Here is a 19,559-nt window from a genome sequence, read left to right on the forward strand (position 1 = left end):
GAACATATAGCCTTTACGTATACTTTGTATACGAGAAAGGCAAAAATGCGATTTTTAGTTTTATCGAGCACGTTGTCACCAGCACGTACCTATGTGGTAATATTATGCGCTTTCTATACCTCGCTACTAAACTACTGTTCGCTACATTGTACTCGACTTTTTTTTTTGCATCATCCTCAATTTTACGAATAAATCCATTATTGAAAACGGTGAGCTATCTTCTTTATTTTTTGTTTAGCCTAATGATATGTCAATGATCCAATCATGACTAACTCAACTCCACGTTTTCGTCACGTTCTTAAGCGGCAGCCAACCATAAGGATGATTACAACTCGAATGTGCCTTATGTTTGCATCTTTAAAATTAGAATTCAAAGTATTTATTCCCAGGCGCTTATTTCATCAATCAATTAGCCAATCGCCTCGAAACCGGAATGACGAGGTGTTAATGGACTTGAATCATTTGAATGAATTGTATTTTTTTGGGTCAGTGGGCATCATTGAGCTGACCTGCGTTTATTATATCAATAGACTATGAATGAGTCTTTAATTTAATATTAGATTAGCGTGAGAATTCGTTCTTTGGTTTCTATGAATAAGAGTCTTCACGTTCAAATCAAATTTAATCAGTGTAATTAAAGTCAGAAAGGATGGTCCTCTTGATTTTTTTTTATCATGTTATAAAGTTTATTCTAATCAGAGATTGTTATGCTATTTCAAGTACAGGTAGAATCATTTAAAGTTAATTATTGACACTAAGGCAAATAACGTATTTCTGATAAGGGAACTGTTTGGCACTTCATCTCATAGCTCCCATGTTCATCTCATCAAAATCAAAACAATGAAAAGGAATTGGATTTGTTTCTTATTTTTGTGATTTTTCAGCAGTGAGCACACATGTTAGAAAAAAGAAGCGACGAGATTGGTGCTGTATTTCTTTGTTTCGCTCTGAGATGAATATATGTTCAGCGAGGTGATGAACGGAACAGTTCCCTTGCAACATTTTTACAAACTCAAATCATATTAAATTTTCCTAATGCACATAACGAGGGCAAAATCGATTCATTGCTCAACTCAAATGCTTTCCAATCTGACCTTGCAATGCATATAAACTAAAACCTTCATGCACCCAACTGGATAGCTTGATAAACCTGTCAAACACGAACGCTGATTTATCTTCATAATTACCATCTACAGTAGTGCATTCCTTATCTGAAAGGGTTTCTGTTTGTTTGCCCTGAGTCTGTTCTCTGCCGATATTGGCAGGCGCACATTCTCGCAGCCATAGGTCGTAGGGTAAAATGCACCAAAGTTTCTTTCGATGGTTCCCCATTAAAAAACAATAGTATTGAATTATTTGAACACGTAGATGCAGATTTACATCAATATGAAGATTTAATTATTTTCATACGGTTATTTTTTTTCTATTTCTGGAAGATCTATTTACATAATGCATGGAAATGGTCCTCTATCCCCTCTCCCTTTTTTCACACTGTTTGTTTGAAGTATGAAGTGTTTGAAGTGTGTCGTTACACCTCTAAGTATTAGATAATTTGTATACGTTCCCCTCTGAATTATATTTTAAACTGAAAATGCGAGTCGTAAACATGTTTACACTACAAAATGACATTTAAAATATTCGTGGTCTTATCAAAATAGCTTGCGTGTTTCTCTAATTGAATCGGCCGTAAAGACTAATAAGCCTAAATAACGTAATTTAACTGCATTTCAGTTTAATTTAAACGCTGGTTAATCTGATATTACAATCCCATAAAATTTAATAAAATTTAATAAAATTGAACCATTTTCCTCATGGGCGCACCTTACACCGTTGCCTCTACTCGGTACCATGCAATTATAAGCAAGCTGCAATCAATATCGAATCAACGGCAGTGACCCACACTACCGACCGAAAAAGATTTATCACCATTCCATAGTGCTCACATACATTGTTGTTTTGCGACAGGGTCCCCTTTCAACGATCGCGGGTCTTAGCCGCGACCGATCGTCGTCAATGGGATGCACTAAATAGGTGCACCAACACTCTGCACTGCGCTTTGTTCTCAGTAAAACCCAGATGCGGGTTTGCACAATTGGGGGAGCACAATTATGACCTGCGCGCGCTGCAGTTGCTCGGTGTGAGACTTAATTGGAGCTGTTAAAGTCAGGGCCGGCCACAACCCTGGGCTAGTCGAAAGCTCTACATTTTAACACTCATTTATTTTGTTAAGTATAAGTTGCCTTCAATCATGATGTTCTTTGAAGGCTTTTACTACACCATAATTGCTCAATTTCGCAATAAGGCTTTTTATTTTTGTTGTCATCTTTTCAGTATGTTTTGTTTATTCCTCATACTCCACAGACGAAGAACTATAGTAAAAAATCGTTGGTCATTAATATTGATTAAAGAAATTCCATTTTCATAGTTCGCTCGTTCAGTGGATCGCAGGGGCTCATTGTAGCGAGTGAATTTATCAATGACTAATCGCGCCAAGTTTTAGTCATACTCAAAAGTTATGTTGCAAAATAAGTTATTCCCTTGCTTATTCCTATTATTATTATTATTACGTCACGCTGTGTGTGATGAAGTGCATACCGAATAATACTTCCTCGTTGAATCGACTTCCCTAACCTTGAACCGGACCTGGCTAGTAGATCGTTATTTCAGCACAACCTCTTGTTTTATTAGGTGTGCTAAAACGTGATCCAGAACTAGATTCATTCAGTGCGCCATATGGCAAAAGGTTAACCTACTAACTGGTTCGCGATGAGGAACGGTAGAAATCTTTTGTATCGAGGTAGGACACACTTCTCGGATCTAGAGCGGTTGTCGTCGGACAAATGAGACCCAGTGAAGTGCTGCCGGAGCCACCGCAGCATGTGCTTGAAAAGAATTATGTATGCGAAAAGCGAGATATTGTCTGTCGATCCTTAAAATAAACAAACTCAAGGCTAATATTTTGACGGGGAGAACGCATGCACGACCCGCTGTTTGTTGCTTCAGAATAGATAGGAAATCTTTGTTGGATTTGTGGTCGACAGATGGACGTGCGAAAACGAAAGGCGATCTCGTTTTCATGCAATGCAACAATGTTGCTCAAAGAGTTTAGTCATTATTTGACCTTTATTACTGAACAACTATGGCAATAGACATAAACCAAGTTCCTTTCAAGTATTAGCTTTAAGCAGCCATAGCCCATAACCAGAATGGAATAAAATACATGGATAAATAATCAACATGCAGATATGCGATGTCCCCTCATTTGTAATGAATTGGATCAGCTACTAGAGGGACATACCATACTACCATTTTAAACATTTTAAAATATTATCAGAATATCTACGACAATTAAAACTGTCCTTAAGTTCAGATATTGATATTCTTAATATTTAACAAGAAAATATGCATTATCTCTACCATATTTATGACTTGGATCAGCTCTCGGGACATCGTTACATCACTATAGACTATACACTAGACCTCTTCATGTTTTCAAAAAGTATAAAAAAAACAAACGGTCAGCCAAGAATCACAATTCTTATGCTAAAATAAGTCTCCTGTCAAATTTTCAGCTAATTCGGATAAAATTTCGAGGTGGCTCAAGTCGATTTAGTGTTTTTGGGCTATTTTCAATTTTGGAAAAAATCTAACAAGAGATATAAACGTCGAAAACTATCGCAACAACCTCTATACGGAAACTTTTGGTGTGCTCTACAAGTCTTGGGAACATTGCGATTCGTTCCGTTCATGTTTTGTCCATGTTAAAGTGATTTTCAAGCATTTAAGTGCAAAAAATACTGTTTCCCCCAAAAGTAGTTGTTCTACAAAATTGTTGAGTTTATGACAAATGATTGTTAATTTATTATATTATAGATCCTCTTTTTTCTCTGGAAATTTGAGTAAAATAATTGCCCATGTGCGATTTGCCGTTAAATTCTTAAAAATCAGAAGCTGAACATTTGTCATAAATTTGCACGCTGAGATTTTTTCAAACAAGTTGTTCAAACAAAGAAGCTTCGATTTCACTTGTTACTACAATGCACTCAATATTAAAAGCATGCAGACATATAATGAATTTAACAAAATTTGGAAGTCGTTTGTTGTAAGCATCAAATATCATATGATTTAATTTATGTTTTGTTCGAACAACTTGCTTGAAGAAATCCTAACGTGCAAATTTATTACAAATGTTCAGCTTCTGATTTTTAAGAATTTAACGGTGAATCACACATAGGCAATTATATTACTCAAGTTTCCAGGGAAAAAAGAAGAATAATAATATAATAAATTAACAATCATTTGTCATAAACTCAAGAATTTTGTAGAACAACGACTTTTGGGGGAAACAGTATTTTTATGCACTTAAAAGCTTGAAAATCACTTTAACATGGATAAAACGTGATCGGAACGAATCGCAATGTTTACAAGACTTGTAGAGCACACCAAAAGCTTCCGTATAGAGGTTGTTGCGATAGTTTTCGACGTTTATATCTCTTGTTAGATTTTTTCCAAAATTGAAAATAGCCCAAAAACACTAAATCGACTTGAGCCACCTCGAAATTTTATCTGAATTAGCTGAAAATTTGATAGGAGACTTATTTTAGCATAAGAATTGTGATGCTGGGCTGACCGATTGAATTTTTGATACTGTTTGAAAACATGAAGAGGTCTACTATACACTATTCTCAAAACTAATTGAAGATGGATTCTGGGGATATTGTGATCTGTATATGATAGATAAATGACGTCCAATAGATTTCTTCAACTCAAAATTATGACCACGGGTGAACCATTTTTCCAACAATACAGATAGAGATCTGAGCTCAACAATAATTCCGAGCACAGCTGAGTTTGAGAACACTATGATATGTTTATAATAGCGAAATATTTAATAAGAAAATGCTTAGTTGAAAAGCAGGCCATGTTCTAGTTGGAATGTAGAGCCGTAGAAGAAGAAGAAGAAGAAAAAGAAAAAGAAGAAGAAGAAGAAGAAGAAGAAGAAGAAGAACATTCTATGAAGAAATTTTCATCTTAAAGTGGGAACAAGCCAACGAAGAACGCTTTGGTGGCCATACAGACCTGCAATATCTCAACTCAAGAATACTTTGCAGTACGAAAGGTGCTCGTATTTATAATAACACAGAGATGCCTCATGGAGCTATTTCAACTCAAAAGAAAGACCGATACCCCATAGATCGCTTTACTGACAAAAATACCTTAAAGATACGAACGCGAAAAAGGTTTGACGTACAATTGGTATTTGAGGAAATCTTAAACATGTTCAGAATAGCGTATTGGCGTTTTGTGGATCTATTTCTACTCAAAATTCCTTTCAAAGTGTTCAAAACTAAACCGTTGATATCCTGAGAAAACGGTGACATGTTTACAATAGTGGATTGATGTTATCTGAAGCAGTTCCAATGAATTGGTGAGTTGACATCCGGGAAGAGGCACCTAACATAGCTCTGGTCCTCACAAGTTCCAATACTCACGCTTCCACGGCACTGTTGTCCTTCTGACATCAGCTAGAGTTAGAGGGTGCGTCATGTGGGGTCTGCCTAGGATGTGGTGGGGTTCGACAGTGGGCTCCGTTGAACTTCTATAAAAATCTGCATGTGTCCCCAAGCAGGCCCTATCAAAGCGACCGTGTGCCGCTCAAAGCGCACTAGCCTAGTCCTGGTGTTGGGTGGGACTTTAAACAAATTTGACCCGACTGATCGAGCGTCTGTTCACCAAGGAGGTGCGGCTCCAACAGCGTCTGTTCTGGCATCCAGGCTGAGTATGAAATGCTATTCCCCGGAAGCTATACCTAAGATGGCAGCCCCATCCCGGTGGATAGGGAACCTTGGGCCAACAACCTACTGTTCCCGAAACATCAATTTGTTCGAGAATCCGATAATGGAAGAATACGGACTGATTTTACGGCGACGACTCTTAGCGCGAAACAACGGACGATTTAACGTTTTAACCCTAGCCCAGTAGAGCAAATTGGCACAACTTGCCAATGAGACACGCCGCATGAAGCTTGAGATCCTGGGACTGAGTGAAGTTCATTGGCCAAACTTTGGAGAACACAGAACGCCGTCGGGACAAGTTCTGCTATACTCTGGTTTACGAGGTGAACACGCTCCCCGGCATCGCGGAGTTGGCTTCCTACTAAGCGCTTAGGCACACTCTGCGCTTATGAAGTGTTGCCAGATTTAGAACACGGGTCCGAAACCTTACAATAATCCAATGTTATGCGCCAACCGATGCTGCCGATCTGCAAGACAAAGAGAACTTCTACAATCAACTCAATGCCGTCGTAGATAGAATTCCAAAGGGTGATATCAAGATCTGTTTGGGCGACTTCAATGCGAAGATCGGATCTGACAACTCGAACCATGAGCGCATTATGGGACGCCATGGTCTCGGAGAAATGAGCGAAAACGGAGAGCTGTTCGCAGAATTTTGTGGTAATAACGACATGGTGATCTTCCCTCATTGACCGGTTCACAAGGTAACGTGGGTCTCCCGTGACGGCTTTACAGAAAATCAAATCGACCACATCTGCATCAACCAAAAATAAAAAGAGCCTTCTTGATGTACGGAATAAACGTAGTGCCGATATCGCGTCTGATCATCACCTCCTCATCGGCGAAATACGCCTGCGCATTGCGCGAATTCGTCGGCAGGAGGAAAGAGTTGGACGACGATTCAACACACGCCGACTGGAAGATGCCACGGTTAAACGGTCCTTCGTTGAAGAACTGGAGACGCGTGCTGCTGATATTCCGGAAGGTGGCAGCGTGGAAGACCAATGGACTGCCATCAAGAATGCCTTCATCGCCACCAGCGAGAATAATCTGGGCGAACTACGCACCCAGAGAAAACAATGGATCACCGATGAGACCTGGAGGAAGATAGAGGAGCGAAGAGAAGCTAAAGCCGCGATAGAGCGATCAAAAACCAGAGGAGCCAAAGTCTTAGCCCGTCAATGATACTCGGCTCTTGAGAAGGAAGTAAAACGCTCATGTTGACGGGACAAGGAGCGTGGGCAGACTCTTTGGCCGACGAAGGAGAGAGCCGCTGCAACCGGGGACATTCGCCTGCTCTACGATACCTCGACGTATAACACGCGTCAATACCGAAGCTCCATCACTGCTAGAGATTCAAACAGCCATCCAAAGCATGAAATCGAATAAAGCCCCAGAGGTCGATCGCATATCAGCCGAGATGCTCAAAGCTGACCCCATGACATCCGCTCAACTACTGCATCGTTTATGTCGTAATATCTGGGACATTGCATTTTTCCCGGTCGACTGGATGCAAGGTATCTTAGTGAAGGTGCCCAAAAAGGGTGACCTGACTGTATGCGATAACTGGCGAGGCATTATGTTCCTTTGTACCGTTCTCAAAGTTCTATGCAAAATTACCCTAGCCCGGATTCTGTAGAAGATCGATGCGACTCTCCGGCGGCAGCAGGCCGGGTTCCGTGCCGGAAGATCCTGTCGTGGACCATATTGTTACGCTCCGTATCATTCTGGAGCAGGTCAATGAATTCCAAGAATTCCTTTACTTGGTATTCATTGACTACGAAAAAGCTTTCGACCGTCTCAGTCACGAGAATATGTGGGGCGCCCTGAGACGCAAGGAGGTTCCTGAGAAAATCATCGGCCTCATCGAGGCACAGTACGAGGCCTTCTCGTGTGCATAATGGGGTCTTGTCCGACCTTATCCGGGTCGTAGCTAGTGTGAGGCAAGGATGTATTCTATCACCGTTACTGTTCCTCATCGTAATCGACGAGATTCTGGTAGATGCGATTGACCGTGAACCAAACCGCGGGCTGTTATGGCAGCCTATAACCATGGAGCATCTAAACGACTTCGAATTGGCTGATGACGTTGCACTCCTCACGCAACGGCGCTCTGATATGCAGAGTAAGCTCAACGACCTTGCCGAGCGCTCCTCTTCGGCAGGCTTAGTCATCAACGTCAACAAAACCAAATCGTTGGATGTAAACACGGTGACTCCTTCCAGTTTCACAGTAGCCGGGCAACCAGTGGAGAATGTTGAAAGCTTCCAATATCTTGGTAGCCAAATGGCGTCAGACGGCGGTACCAAGATCGACATAGGCGCACGGATCAAGAAAGCAAGGGCTGCCTTTGCGAGTTTAAGAAATATCTGAAAAAACAGGCAGATAAGTGAACGCACCAAAATACGAATTTTCAACTCTAACGTGAAATCTGTGCTGTTATACGCTAGCGAAACATGGTGTGTATCAGTGGAGAACACTCAACGACTGCAGGTGTTCATTAACAGATGCCTTCGGTATATAATTCGGGCCTGGTGGCCTCATAACTGGATCTCAAACAACGAGCTCCATCGTCGTTGGCACCAGAGGCCGATAGCAACAGAAATTCGGGATCGGAAGTGGGACTGGGTCGGCCACACTCTACGTAGGGGCGGAAACGAAGCCTCAATAAAGAAATAAAAGAAGTCGACTGAAATCTAACCTGGCAACAGGTAAAAGCGATAGCCGGGCAACGCTCAGGATGGAGATCTTTCAAATCGGCCCTTTGCACCACCGGAGGTGTACATTAGGGCAGTTCAAATTTCAAAAATGTTCGAAAGTTCCAACTCCATATGTCTATTAGCATCATTTTGATAATATAGGAGTCCTGGCAAAATTTCAGGCAATTCGGTGGACATTTAGAGGTGGCGCGAAGTCAATTTATGTTTATATGGAAATTTGTATGGGAAAAACTTAAAATTTATTCAAGTCTCCCTACAATTGTCAAATTGTGATGAATTCAAAGAAACATCCCCAACCTCCCTTTTTGGAATCTATATAAAAGGGACCTTCGGATCACACATTAGTTATGAGTCGATTGAACGGTTCTATTAACAGTGTGAATATGAGATAAATGGCTAAAATGGTGTAATTAGCCTCAACGTAGCAGTGAAAATATAAATCAAAATTAATGAGTTGGTTGAGCTCAAATAGACTCCAAAAATGGAGGTTGGGGATGTTTATTTGAATTCATCACGATTTAAGAGTTGTAGGGGGATTTGAATAAATTTAAAGTTTTTTCCATACAAATTTCCATGTAAACATAAATTGATTCTCAAGCGCCACCCTAAATGGCCACCGAATTGCCTGAAATTTTGCCAGGACCTATATATTATCAAAATGATGCTAATAAACATATGGGAGTTGGAATTTTCAAACATTTTTGAAATTTGAACTGCCCTAGTGTACATGATCCATAAGGTAAAATATCAATATTTTGAACTAAAATATCATGAGGAGATCAAGTTATGCTATTCGTAAGAAGTGATCAATACCAAGTACCATTAGTTTGTTCTTATGCATGGCATATCTTTACATTTAAATGATATTTCATTGCACTGCCCGGGATACAATGGTTGGTTTCCTACCCGCCGCTGCCTTTTTCAGGCGCTAACGTATATGTAAAAATAGCCAGCATGAGTTAACCACCTGAAGTTTGTATGGCGAAAGACATCTGACGCAGGTTTTCTCAACAGCAGGATCTTTTTACGAAAATCTATTAGGTACCAGTTGTGTAGGAAGGTGTCCACTACTACGCCTACCAAATATTTTTTTGGTTAAGGTGATTATTTTAGAGATATTACCTTAGATTACTAGAACCTTAGATGCTTTTCGCCATACTGATTTCAGAAAGATAACTCCTAGTGTGCCGCGTAAGCACGCTCAATGTAGGCGATTCATTCAAAACGATGGCAAAGGCTCCGTAGAGCGCTTTGGTGACTATACAGCAGGCCTTGGAAAATTCGTTTAATAACAAACGAATGCTTCGTTTTAGCCCACAGTGAGGTATTAATTTCGGTGCACCGATTGGTGTTCGTTTGATGACGTGCTGCTTGCTGCACGAACAAGAGAGAGCCTGCATGAGGAGAACGGTCCAAAATGCACCCCTGGGGCTAAATGGCCTCACTCATAAAATTACTCATATAATCTGTTGTAGTACATTTATGAACGAATATTACCATTACAATTCATAATTGTTTGTCCATCATTGAGCTCAATTGGAAAAAAATCCCTTCATATGCACTCAAATTTAACGATTTGCTATTCTTCCACCACATCCGTAAGATTGTAGTTCAATCCATTAAGGAAAAACAAACAACCATGCGTTCATCATCATTTTACATGCAATTGAGTCATTTTAGACCACCATTCGGGCATTTTTTCCCAGGAAAACATTTTTTAAATGCGTTAGAAAGTCATAAAAACCTTATTGTTTTGAATAGGAGATCATTGTGAAATGTAGCTGGGTTTGTAAATTTTGCACCTATACGTTGAAATTGTTGGGTATTTTTGTTTACATGGGCAAAAGCACCGAAAAAGCTTAAGGGGTGCATTTTGGATCGTTCTTCCCTAAGTCTCCTTTACACATTCATTCTAATAGAAATGCGCAGCTCAGTATAAGTGAGGCAAGAGAGTTAAATATTCTCTGAATCCGCGGGTGCTTGATTTCACCCTTCAACTGTTCCGTACAACAGTGCCATATGGAGCGAGGAAGCATTCTTCACTAAGCACCTTGAAACTGTTCTCTCATGATGCTACCTTCCTCGGGAGTTTTTATGGTGCATCGTTCCTCAACTTCATTGCTTCATTCGTCCAAGCTCTGCTATACAGACCTTCAATATCTGCACTCAAGAATAATTCGGAGCGACACATATGTCGAGGAAATAATGTGACATGATCATAATAGGGAATGATGTCCTATGGAGGTACCTCAAAAGCAAGGCCGTAGATCACTTTGTTGGCCATACCGACCTTCAAGATCTGAACTCAGGAATAGTTTAAAGTACAGTTGATGTTTTGCGAATATTCTAATATATTTACAACTAGTCGACCCGGGAGACGTTGTCCTGCATAGTTGGCAAAAAAGCCTGTAGGATACCTGGACCAACGATGATAGCTCAGTAGATTTGGTGGGGATGCTCGATGGGCAGTTCTTCTACGGACAACAATAGTAGCACACACGACACTTAGCAAAAAACACGATTTATTCAACGCGGACTTCTAACACACTACATATATTTTCGACTTAAATCTAACATTAAGCTTATAATCTATAACGCACAATCGGTCTCGCAGGACCGTTTTCGACTGTGGATCAATATCAACTAAAAACTAATCTCCTGAGTTTATTCTAGAAAACCGAACCCGAAAAGTGTGTGGTGAATTTGCTTGCTACCTAAAACTACGATAGCCCATTCTCTCCGCTCTTATCTATCAAACCGATCCTTATCTTCTGCTATCACATATCGATGTCGTCACCGGAGACACGATCTAAAAGGAAAGTGATCGTTGGCCTAGGTCACGCACATTCGGCCGGCCGTCGAGCGACCAGTAGAACAAAGACTATCTTCAACAGAATATCACCGGTCCGGCGACGATCTGCTCTACTGCTGTTGGTTGCTGAAGTTAGATGCGTAACTAGGGTGGCTCTCACAGACATCCTCACCCATCCAGAAATGATGATTTCTGTACCTACAAATAAACAAATCCTCTTCGATTTGGACGGTTTGCATTTAAGTTTCGCTGGTAGCTGTTTCAGAGGTTGGCAGTAGGCAAAGTGTTTCCACTGCCCGTCGCAATTCTCCTGACGATGTCTTAAGGGTTACGACTCTCACGGGTGAACTTGCATAATACGTCCCATGCATGGTTGGCTGATTTTTGTCCTGGATAACAACGAGCTGATTAACTTCAAAGTGTATCAGCGGTGACCAACGTTTGGCCCTGCTATGAAGCTGACAGAGGTACTCTCTCTTCCATCTATCCCAAAAATGTTGAAGTTGCTGCTGCATCAGTTGGTATTGCCTGAGGCTATTCGTGGGTAGCGGCCGTGAGTCTGGTTCAGGAATCGAGTGAAGGGAACTGCCAACTAAGAAATGCACCGGGGTCAGAGACTCAAAATCGTGGGTCGAATCGAACTGTCAGTGGCCTGGAATTCAAACAGGCGTCCAATTAATCAAGGAGTATTAACATCTACTCGTGGGAGACTGGATTGGAGTCAAATACCCGCAAAATGTGGTATTTTGCTGATCGTACAGCCGCTTCCCAAAATCCTCCAAAGTGTGAAGAAATGAAATGCAAGCTAATCCCTTCACTGGTACAAAACGTGGTCACAAATTTTCGATGTTCGGGATGTTTCCAAAGTCGAAAGAGTTTCTTCAGCTGGTTGCGGGCTCCAACGAAATTCGTACCGTTGTCCGAATATAAATCAGTAGCCTTTCCTCTCCGTGCGGTGAAACGTCGAAGTGCTTGCAAGAATCTCTCCGTGGACAAGTCGGAAACCAGTTCCATGTGTACTGCCTTTGTGCACATGCATACAAAAATGGCTACGTACGCCTTCACAGCAGCCCTACGTGGTACTGGTCGCAAATATACCGGACCAAAGTAGTCCACTCCAGCCTTAGAAAACGGACGCGAAACCGTGACTCTCGATGACGGCAACTCTCCCATGAACTGCTGCACTTGTCTTGGTTTTGACCTGAAACACGTTACGCATTTATGGACCACCTGCCTTGCAACGTTCCTTCCACCAAGAGGCCAGTAACGTTGCCGAACCGTTGCCAGAAGAAGTTGCGGACCGGCGTGGAGCAATCGGAGATGATAATGCTCGAAAATCAACCTGGTCAAACGGTGTCTTGCCGGAAGTACCATGGGATGTTTGGTATCGAAATGTTCGTCCGAGTGACATAAACGCCCACCGACCCTGAGAATACCATTTTCGCATACATGTGGGTGATACCATCGTAGTGGCGACCTTCTTCCTACTGATTCCTTTTTCCGAACCGCCAGTAGTTCGTCCGGAAATACCTCTTCTTGAACCTTCCGTATCAGAGTACATTCTGCTTGCCGTAGCTCATCTGCTCGCAAGAACCCATTTGGACGATCCTCCGGTGTTTGAAGCGATCGTATCAACCGCTGCCAAATAGCTACGCGGCGAATTAACGTAGTGTAGGAATTCGTTGTGGAAATGAAACCTTCGTTGAAATCTGCCACTGCTGATGCTGTAACGACAACTGCAGTACGTCTTCTTTCTTCCTCGCCTTCTTCTTTTAGATCAGGATTTGAATTTGGCCAATTGCTTCGCTCTTTAGCTAACCAGCTCGGTCCGTGCCACCAGAAACCGTTGTTAACGATGTCCTTTGGTCCTATACCTCTCGAAACTAAATCTGCTGGGTTTTCAACACCAGCTACGTGCCTCCAAACGCAGCCTTCCGTGAGTGCCTGGATTTTCGCAACCCTATTTGCGACAAATGTGGATCACGTAGAAGGTGAAGCCTGAATCCACCGTAGAGCACACGAAGAATCTACCCAAAATGTTCGAAGTTGGAGGTTAGTTGTTTGCCGTACTTTTTCGAAGAGCTGTGCAGCGATCAACACTCCACTGAGTTCTGAACGAGGGATTGTTTGAGGTTCAAGAGGGGAAACCTCTTCGGGAGTTCGAGGATAACATCTTAATCTTCACGTTTCCGTCCACAGCTTGACTGCAGATATGAAGACATGCACCATAAGCCTTATGCGATGCATCAGAGAAATCGTTGAACTGCACATTCACCACGTTGGGAATGATTACGCATCGCTCTATCCGGATTTCGTTGAGTATTGGCAGTTGAACGTGTAATTTCCTCCAGGACTCACCCACCATCGGAGGTAATGGCTAGTCTCAGTCCAACTTCTGACCTTATTCATCTAGGGTCGTCCAGAGTAGCTGCATAAACACCTTTGCAGCGGTCGTAGTAGCGCCTATGAACCCTAACGGGTCAAACAAAGTAGCGATGATCGATAAAATCTTCCGTTTTGTCAATGTTTCAACTGACTCGACCGGTGGAACGTCGAATTGAAAGCGGAATACGTCCTTTCCGGTAACCAAGTCAGACCCAATGCCTTCACCGATGGATCTGGATCGAGATTTATGCCTTCCGCCAGACGAATTGCACGATTGTCGTCCGGGATACTCTTCAGGACCTCAGCACAATTTGACGCCCATTTCCTAAGCTGAAAACCACCGGATCTTGTCATCTCGTCTAGTTGTTGCTGTATCTTCTTGGCATCCTCCAAGTTATCGCAGCCGGTGATGACGTCGTCCATGTACGTGTCCTCTGTAATTGCCTGCGCCGCCAGCGGGTACCGTTCTCCTTCATCCATGGCCAGTTGAGTCAGTGTACGAGTTGCCAAGAACGGGGCCGGTTTCGTTCCGTAGGTTACGGTGTTCAGCTCGTACACACATACCTCCTCCAAAGGAGACGGACGCCAGAGAATAGATTGGAATGGCCTATCCTCAGGGTGCACAAGTATCTGCCGGAACATCTTCTCAACGTCCGCCACCAAGAGAATCTGTTTCATGCAACTACGAAGGATGATTGATCGGAGAGACTGTTGAATAACTGGCCCTACCAGCAATACCTCATTCAACGCCAATCCCGAAGCAGTCTTACAGGAGGCGTCGAACACCACGCGGACCTTAGTGGTGGTGCTGGCCTCTTTGACCACCGGATGATGAGGGAGAAAACATCGTTTAGTCGCTTCTGGATCCTCTTCAACCTTTCGCATATGACCTAACTGCAGGTACTCCTCCATAAACCTTATGTACTGCTTCTGAAGATTAGTATCCTTGATAAGCCTTCGTTCGGTGCTCAGAAACCGCCGAAATGCGATCTCCTAGATTCTCCCAACCTGGAAATGGCATTTTCGTTCTTGGGAAGTGCTACGGAATAGCGGTCATCGGATCTGCGTTGAACTGTTTTCGAGAAGATGGCTTCACAGCGAGATTCTTCGGGGGAATAGCTATTCGTGGAGTCTGCTTCCTCCATGGCCCAGAATCGAGTAAGTAGATGTTCTAATCGATCTGTAGTTGCGATGTTACAGCTGCTTTGCGAACCTTGAATATCTTCGGAGAATCCTCCACTGACAATCGAACCAAATACGGAGTCATGCAATGCTGGATTTTTAGCTCCAAGCTCGATTTTCCTGCCAGAGTCGAAATAGTCAAAAAAAATCCTTCAATTCCAAGAACGAAATCCACCCTGATGACACACAAAAGGATGGATCGGCGAGCTCGACTCCTTTAGGTATTGTCCAACCAGCGATGTTGACGTTAGCAGTAGGAAGATTGCTTGTTACCTTCGGAAGTACCAGAAAGCCCATCTGGCGAGAGAACTCCGAAAGACGAGAGCGAATCGTAGCCACAATCCGTTGGTTCACTTTGATTGCTGACAGACCAATGCCGTGAGCCGAAATATTAACCTTACTCAGCCGCTGGCTGAGATGCTCGGTAATGAAATTACTCTCTGATCCCGAATCGAGGAGAGCACGAGCAGGAATCTTTTTGCAGCCGTCATCCTGAACAACGACAATTGCTGTTGCCAACAAAACCTTCGACGAGCATTGGTGAACTGTGTCTGCCACCAAGCTGTCCGTAGCCGCCAGGTTAGCTACCAAGTAGAGCCAGATGTCGATGGAGTAGGTTCTGGGGTTCCTTTTGCCACGTTGTTACCACGTTGCTTGGATGATGGCCTTAGGTTAAAATCCTTTCCGACTTAAAACAGACCTGTGTGTGATGTCTACCCTTACAATGTCTGCAGGAATACTTGGACTGACATTCCTTGGCTTGATGTCCTTGCCTGAAACAGTTCCTGCACAACGAATGCGACCGTAGTAACGAATCCTTATCCGCCACTGACATTCGTTGGAAAGTGCCGCACTGGAACAGAGGATGAGTCCCAGTGCAAGCTGGACAGCGTCCCCCGGACACTTGCACGGTACTGAAGCTATTCTTTACAGCAGATACCTTCTGCCTGGATGCGGGTTGATGGATTGATTTCGTGCAATCTGCAGCCTTGAAAGGCAAGGATTCTAGGACGCGGACGCGTCGTTGAAGGAATTCGGTAAGCTCCTTCAGTGTATCCTGTTCTTTAGTTGAAGAGAACTCTTCCCAACTACGACGAGTACATGGATCTAGACGCGACGACAGCAGATTCACCAACAACAAGTCTTTGTAGTCGCCCGGTTGTACGATTTGGTCCAAAGTTTGCACGATTTTTTCAAAACCTTCAACTAAAAGGTGTAGCTCCGAGGCAGATTCCTTGGCGAGAACGGGTAGCTTCAAAAGAGACTGAATTTGCCGCTTCTTCAACAATTTGCTGTTGTTATAGCGTTTGGTCAGCATTCCCCATGCGACCTGATAGTTGGCCGCAGTGATCTGAAGAGAATCGATCAAGGTTTTAGGTTCTCCTTGCAGACAGCCCTTTAAATAGTGCAACTTTTCTACGTCAGGTAAATCTGTCTTCCAATGGATCAAGGAAGTGAACAGATCCCTAAAACTTAACCATTCGTCTATCTCCCCATTAAAGGCTGGCAATTGAATCTGCGGAAGGCGTACACGTTCGAGTGCAGCTGGTGCTGGAGGATCACCTAGTACAGATTGGTTTAATGTAGCTGGTTCTTGTCTTTCCCTAACCTGGTCTGTTAACACTGCCTTAACCTCATAGTAGCGATCACTAAATTCCTGCCTATTTTTATTAAGAGCATCACTTTCACCCTCGTCGTCCACATCCTCCTCATCGAAATCTTCGTGGGATTGAATTTCCACCAAAGTAGCTCCGTACCTTTCCCAAAGATCGTCAATTTTCTCCAGTCGAAGAAGAATCTGTGTGAGGGATGTAGTCTCTTGAATCCCCCTACTGAAACGGTAGACATCGTTGAAAGCAGCCTCAATCTGCTTTAATTTGACCATCAACAGCTTAAGGGATGACATCTTCTTCACGGGCTTCTTCGAGGGTGCCATCGTTCCTCAATAGGGCGGTAGTGAATGTGGGGTAGAAAGAGAGGTGATGTAATATACCGTAGGGTCCCTTCGCTTCGGCGGACACACACTATTCCAGCTTAACTGACCTTAACAGGAAAACAATTCGCTACTAGGATGATCAGCAGCGCCAATCAGTCAGCTTCAGCAATGCCCACGCAGCCACTATGTACGATAATTCTCGGTTGTACGTGAGGGATAAAGAGGAGGAAAACCAGTATGTAGTATACAAATCACCAGCCTCGACTGGACATATACCGTGGCAGCCTACCTGGAGGAACCAACAGCTCTGCAATTGTCCAATCGGTTGAGTGAATGCACTACTTTTTGATGATGCACAATCTCAAATTTTGACGTCAGTAGTAACCAATCAATCAATTAAGAACCGTACCAAATCTCCAAAATTCAGCAAACCGATCGAAATATGCAGTTGGAAAATCAGGGACACGCCCACGCAATCGAAGAGGATGTAAAATCAATTAACAGGTGTATTTCTGCTGCCCAAGCTTCGGCAGGCATATACCTAGCTCTAATTAACTAACCTGGACGATTAATCGATGTCGCTGCCTCTTCTGGTGGAATCCCTTGGCGTGTGTTGGATGCGGTATGCAAGCAGGGTTGATAACTGTAGTTCTCCAGTAGACCGCAACCAGAGTCGATGAATATTCGTAGCTGCGACGATTCAATCCGGGACTATTACTTTCGCGCCACCGCAATGTCCTAGCCGGGATCGATGTAACGATGAAAGCCACCAACAGAGCAGGTGATTGCACTAATCACTCAGGATGAGAATGATGACGATGATGACAAAACGTGCACGTAAATGCGACGCATTCGATCTTTACTTCCTGTCCGAATTCCAAGGATTGTCGTTGGCCGATGCAAGTGTAGCACTGGGGCATGGAATCGTCCTCATCAGGACCGGTTGGTCATCAATGGTCCAAATGCCGTGGTCGAAGAGTTTTTAGTCCAGATAAAAGTCGAAAAATGGTGTTAGAATCACGGTAGCCTATGCTTCGGTAGGACATACACTATTCTTTGATTAATTACCTGGAAAACAGGAATCCGAACCGGGTAGTGTCCAGTCCAAACCGAAAGCCGTTCCAGATCATCCAAAAAGGAGCCAATAATCCAAAGTGTACCGAGTTCAATGGCGCTTACCCAAGCGACGCGCAAACTCGATGACAAAGAATCCTTTGATGTCCCTTGACATCAGATGCGATGGCGATAATCCTTTTATGCCTCGCTAATTATCCCGCGAAATGATGGCGACACTCCTTTTCTTCCGTAGAACACAAAACTGAATTGAATTGTGTGTGAATTGTGTGCTTTGTATGCTGTCCTGTGGCGGTAATCGAGCGTTGGATCCTTGCTGGTACGGTCCTCAGGCATCCGGTTCGAAGGACCAATTATGTAGGATACCTGGACCAACGATGATAGCTCAGTAGATTTGGTGGGGATGCTCGATGGGCAGTTCTTCTACGGACAACAATAGTAGCACACACGACACTTAGCAAAAAACACGATTTATTCAACGCGGACTTCTAACACACTACATATATTTTCGACTTAAATCTAACATTAAGCTTATAATCTATAACGCACAATCGGTCTCGCAGGACCGTTTTTGACTGTGGATCAATATCAACTAAAACTAATCTCCTGAGTTTATTCTAGAAAACCGAACCCGAAAAGTGTGTGGTGAATTTGCTTGCTACCTAAAACTACGATAGCCCATTCTCTCCCGCTCTTATCTATCAAACCGATCCTTATCTTTCTCCTATCACATATCGATGACGTCACCGGAGGCACGATCGAAAGGGAAAGTGATCGTTGGCCTAGGTCATGCACATTTGGCCGGCCGTCGAGCGACCGGTAGAACAAAGACTATCTTCAACAGAATATCACCGGTCCGGCGACGATCTGCTCTACTGCTGTTGGTTGCTGAAGTTAGATGCGTAACTAGGGTGGCTCTCACAGACAAAGCCCATGCGAAATTTTCATACGAATCTTAATTTTAGTATTTCAAGATTTACTCAACCTTACTCGTAATTTTCACATGATAAAATATCATATAAACCCGTCGGAAACGATAACGAACATATCTGTTGAAGTAAAGAACAAAATCCATCCAGCCGTTTTCGAGTTATGCGTATACGAACACAGGCCATTTCATTTTTATTATATAGAAGATAGCCAAGTAGTGTTTCATAGTCCTATAGCCTATAGTATAGCGTTTTGTTGATCGTACTGACGACGACCAAGATCAGAACTGAAGGATAGTTTGGTGTATTGATTGAATGTTTAAGTCCTGGGAATACTGAAATTTGTAAATAACCATGATATTTTGTCCCAAGAAGCTGTTTCAACTTCAAATTACAATCGAGACCCCACGAAACGCTTTGTTGGTCATGTAGAATATTAAGATCTAAATTTAAGAAAGGTTTGGAAGCTCCAAGACATACTAAACAAGTATTTTTCACGTACATCTACTAGTTTGCCCAACGGCAATTATAGTTTGTATCACTTTTAGAACTGGTATAACCAAAATATGTTGTTCAATTCAATATAATAAACAAAGCCAGGCATTTCCACTTTGGCTCTCAAAAAACAATACAAGCAACATTCTTTACCGAAGTGACATTTTAAGTTATATAACGCTCTTGAAGACCATAATTTACTCTTCAAGAGTGTTCTAAACCAGCATAAAA

The 19,559-nt window shown here is 42.8% G+C and overlaps 3 protein-coding genes across 7 annotated transcripts in view; all 3 read right to left on the minus strand.

Annotated features, from left to right (window-relative positions):
* The window catches only part of LOC134212999 (protein spaetzle 3), a 145,384-nt gene that overhangs the window by 120,879 nt on the left and 4,946 nt on the right, over positions 1-19,559 (minus strand). The window lies entirely within an intron of this gene.
* LOC134210085 (uncharacterized) lies at positions 13,848-14,624 on the minus strand. Its single transcript, XM_062686105.1, has one exon. It carries the CDS (start codon positions 14,622-14,624, stop codon positions 13,848-13,850), a length of 777 nt encoding a protein of 258 aa, XP_062542089.1.
* On the minus strand, positions 14,681-18,474 carry LOC134210086 (uncharacterized). The gene is made up of 4 exons (XM_062686106.1): positions 17,899-18,474; positions 15,645-17,741; positions 15,070-15,478; positions 14,681-15,014 (listed from the first exon to the last, which is right to left on the minus strand). Exons 2-4 carry the CDS (start codon positions 16,828-16,830, stop codon positions 14,681-14,683), a joined length of 1,929 nt encoding a protein of 642 aa, XP_062542090.1. The 5' UTR covers positions 16,831-17,741; positions 17,899-18,474.

This window comes from Armigeres subalbatus, chromosome 2, assembly GCF_024139115.2.
Source record: "Armigeres subalbatus isolate Guangzhou_Male chromosome 2, GZ_Asu_2, whole genome shotgun sequence".
Classification (NCBI taxonomy): Eukaryota; Metazoa; Arthropoda; class Insecta; order Diptera; family Culicidae; genus Armigeres; species Armigeres subalbatus.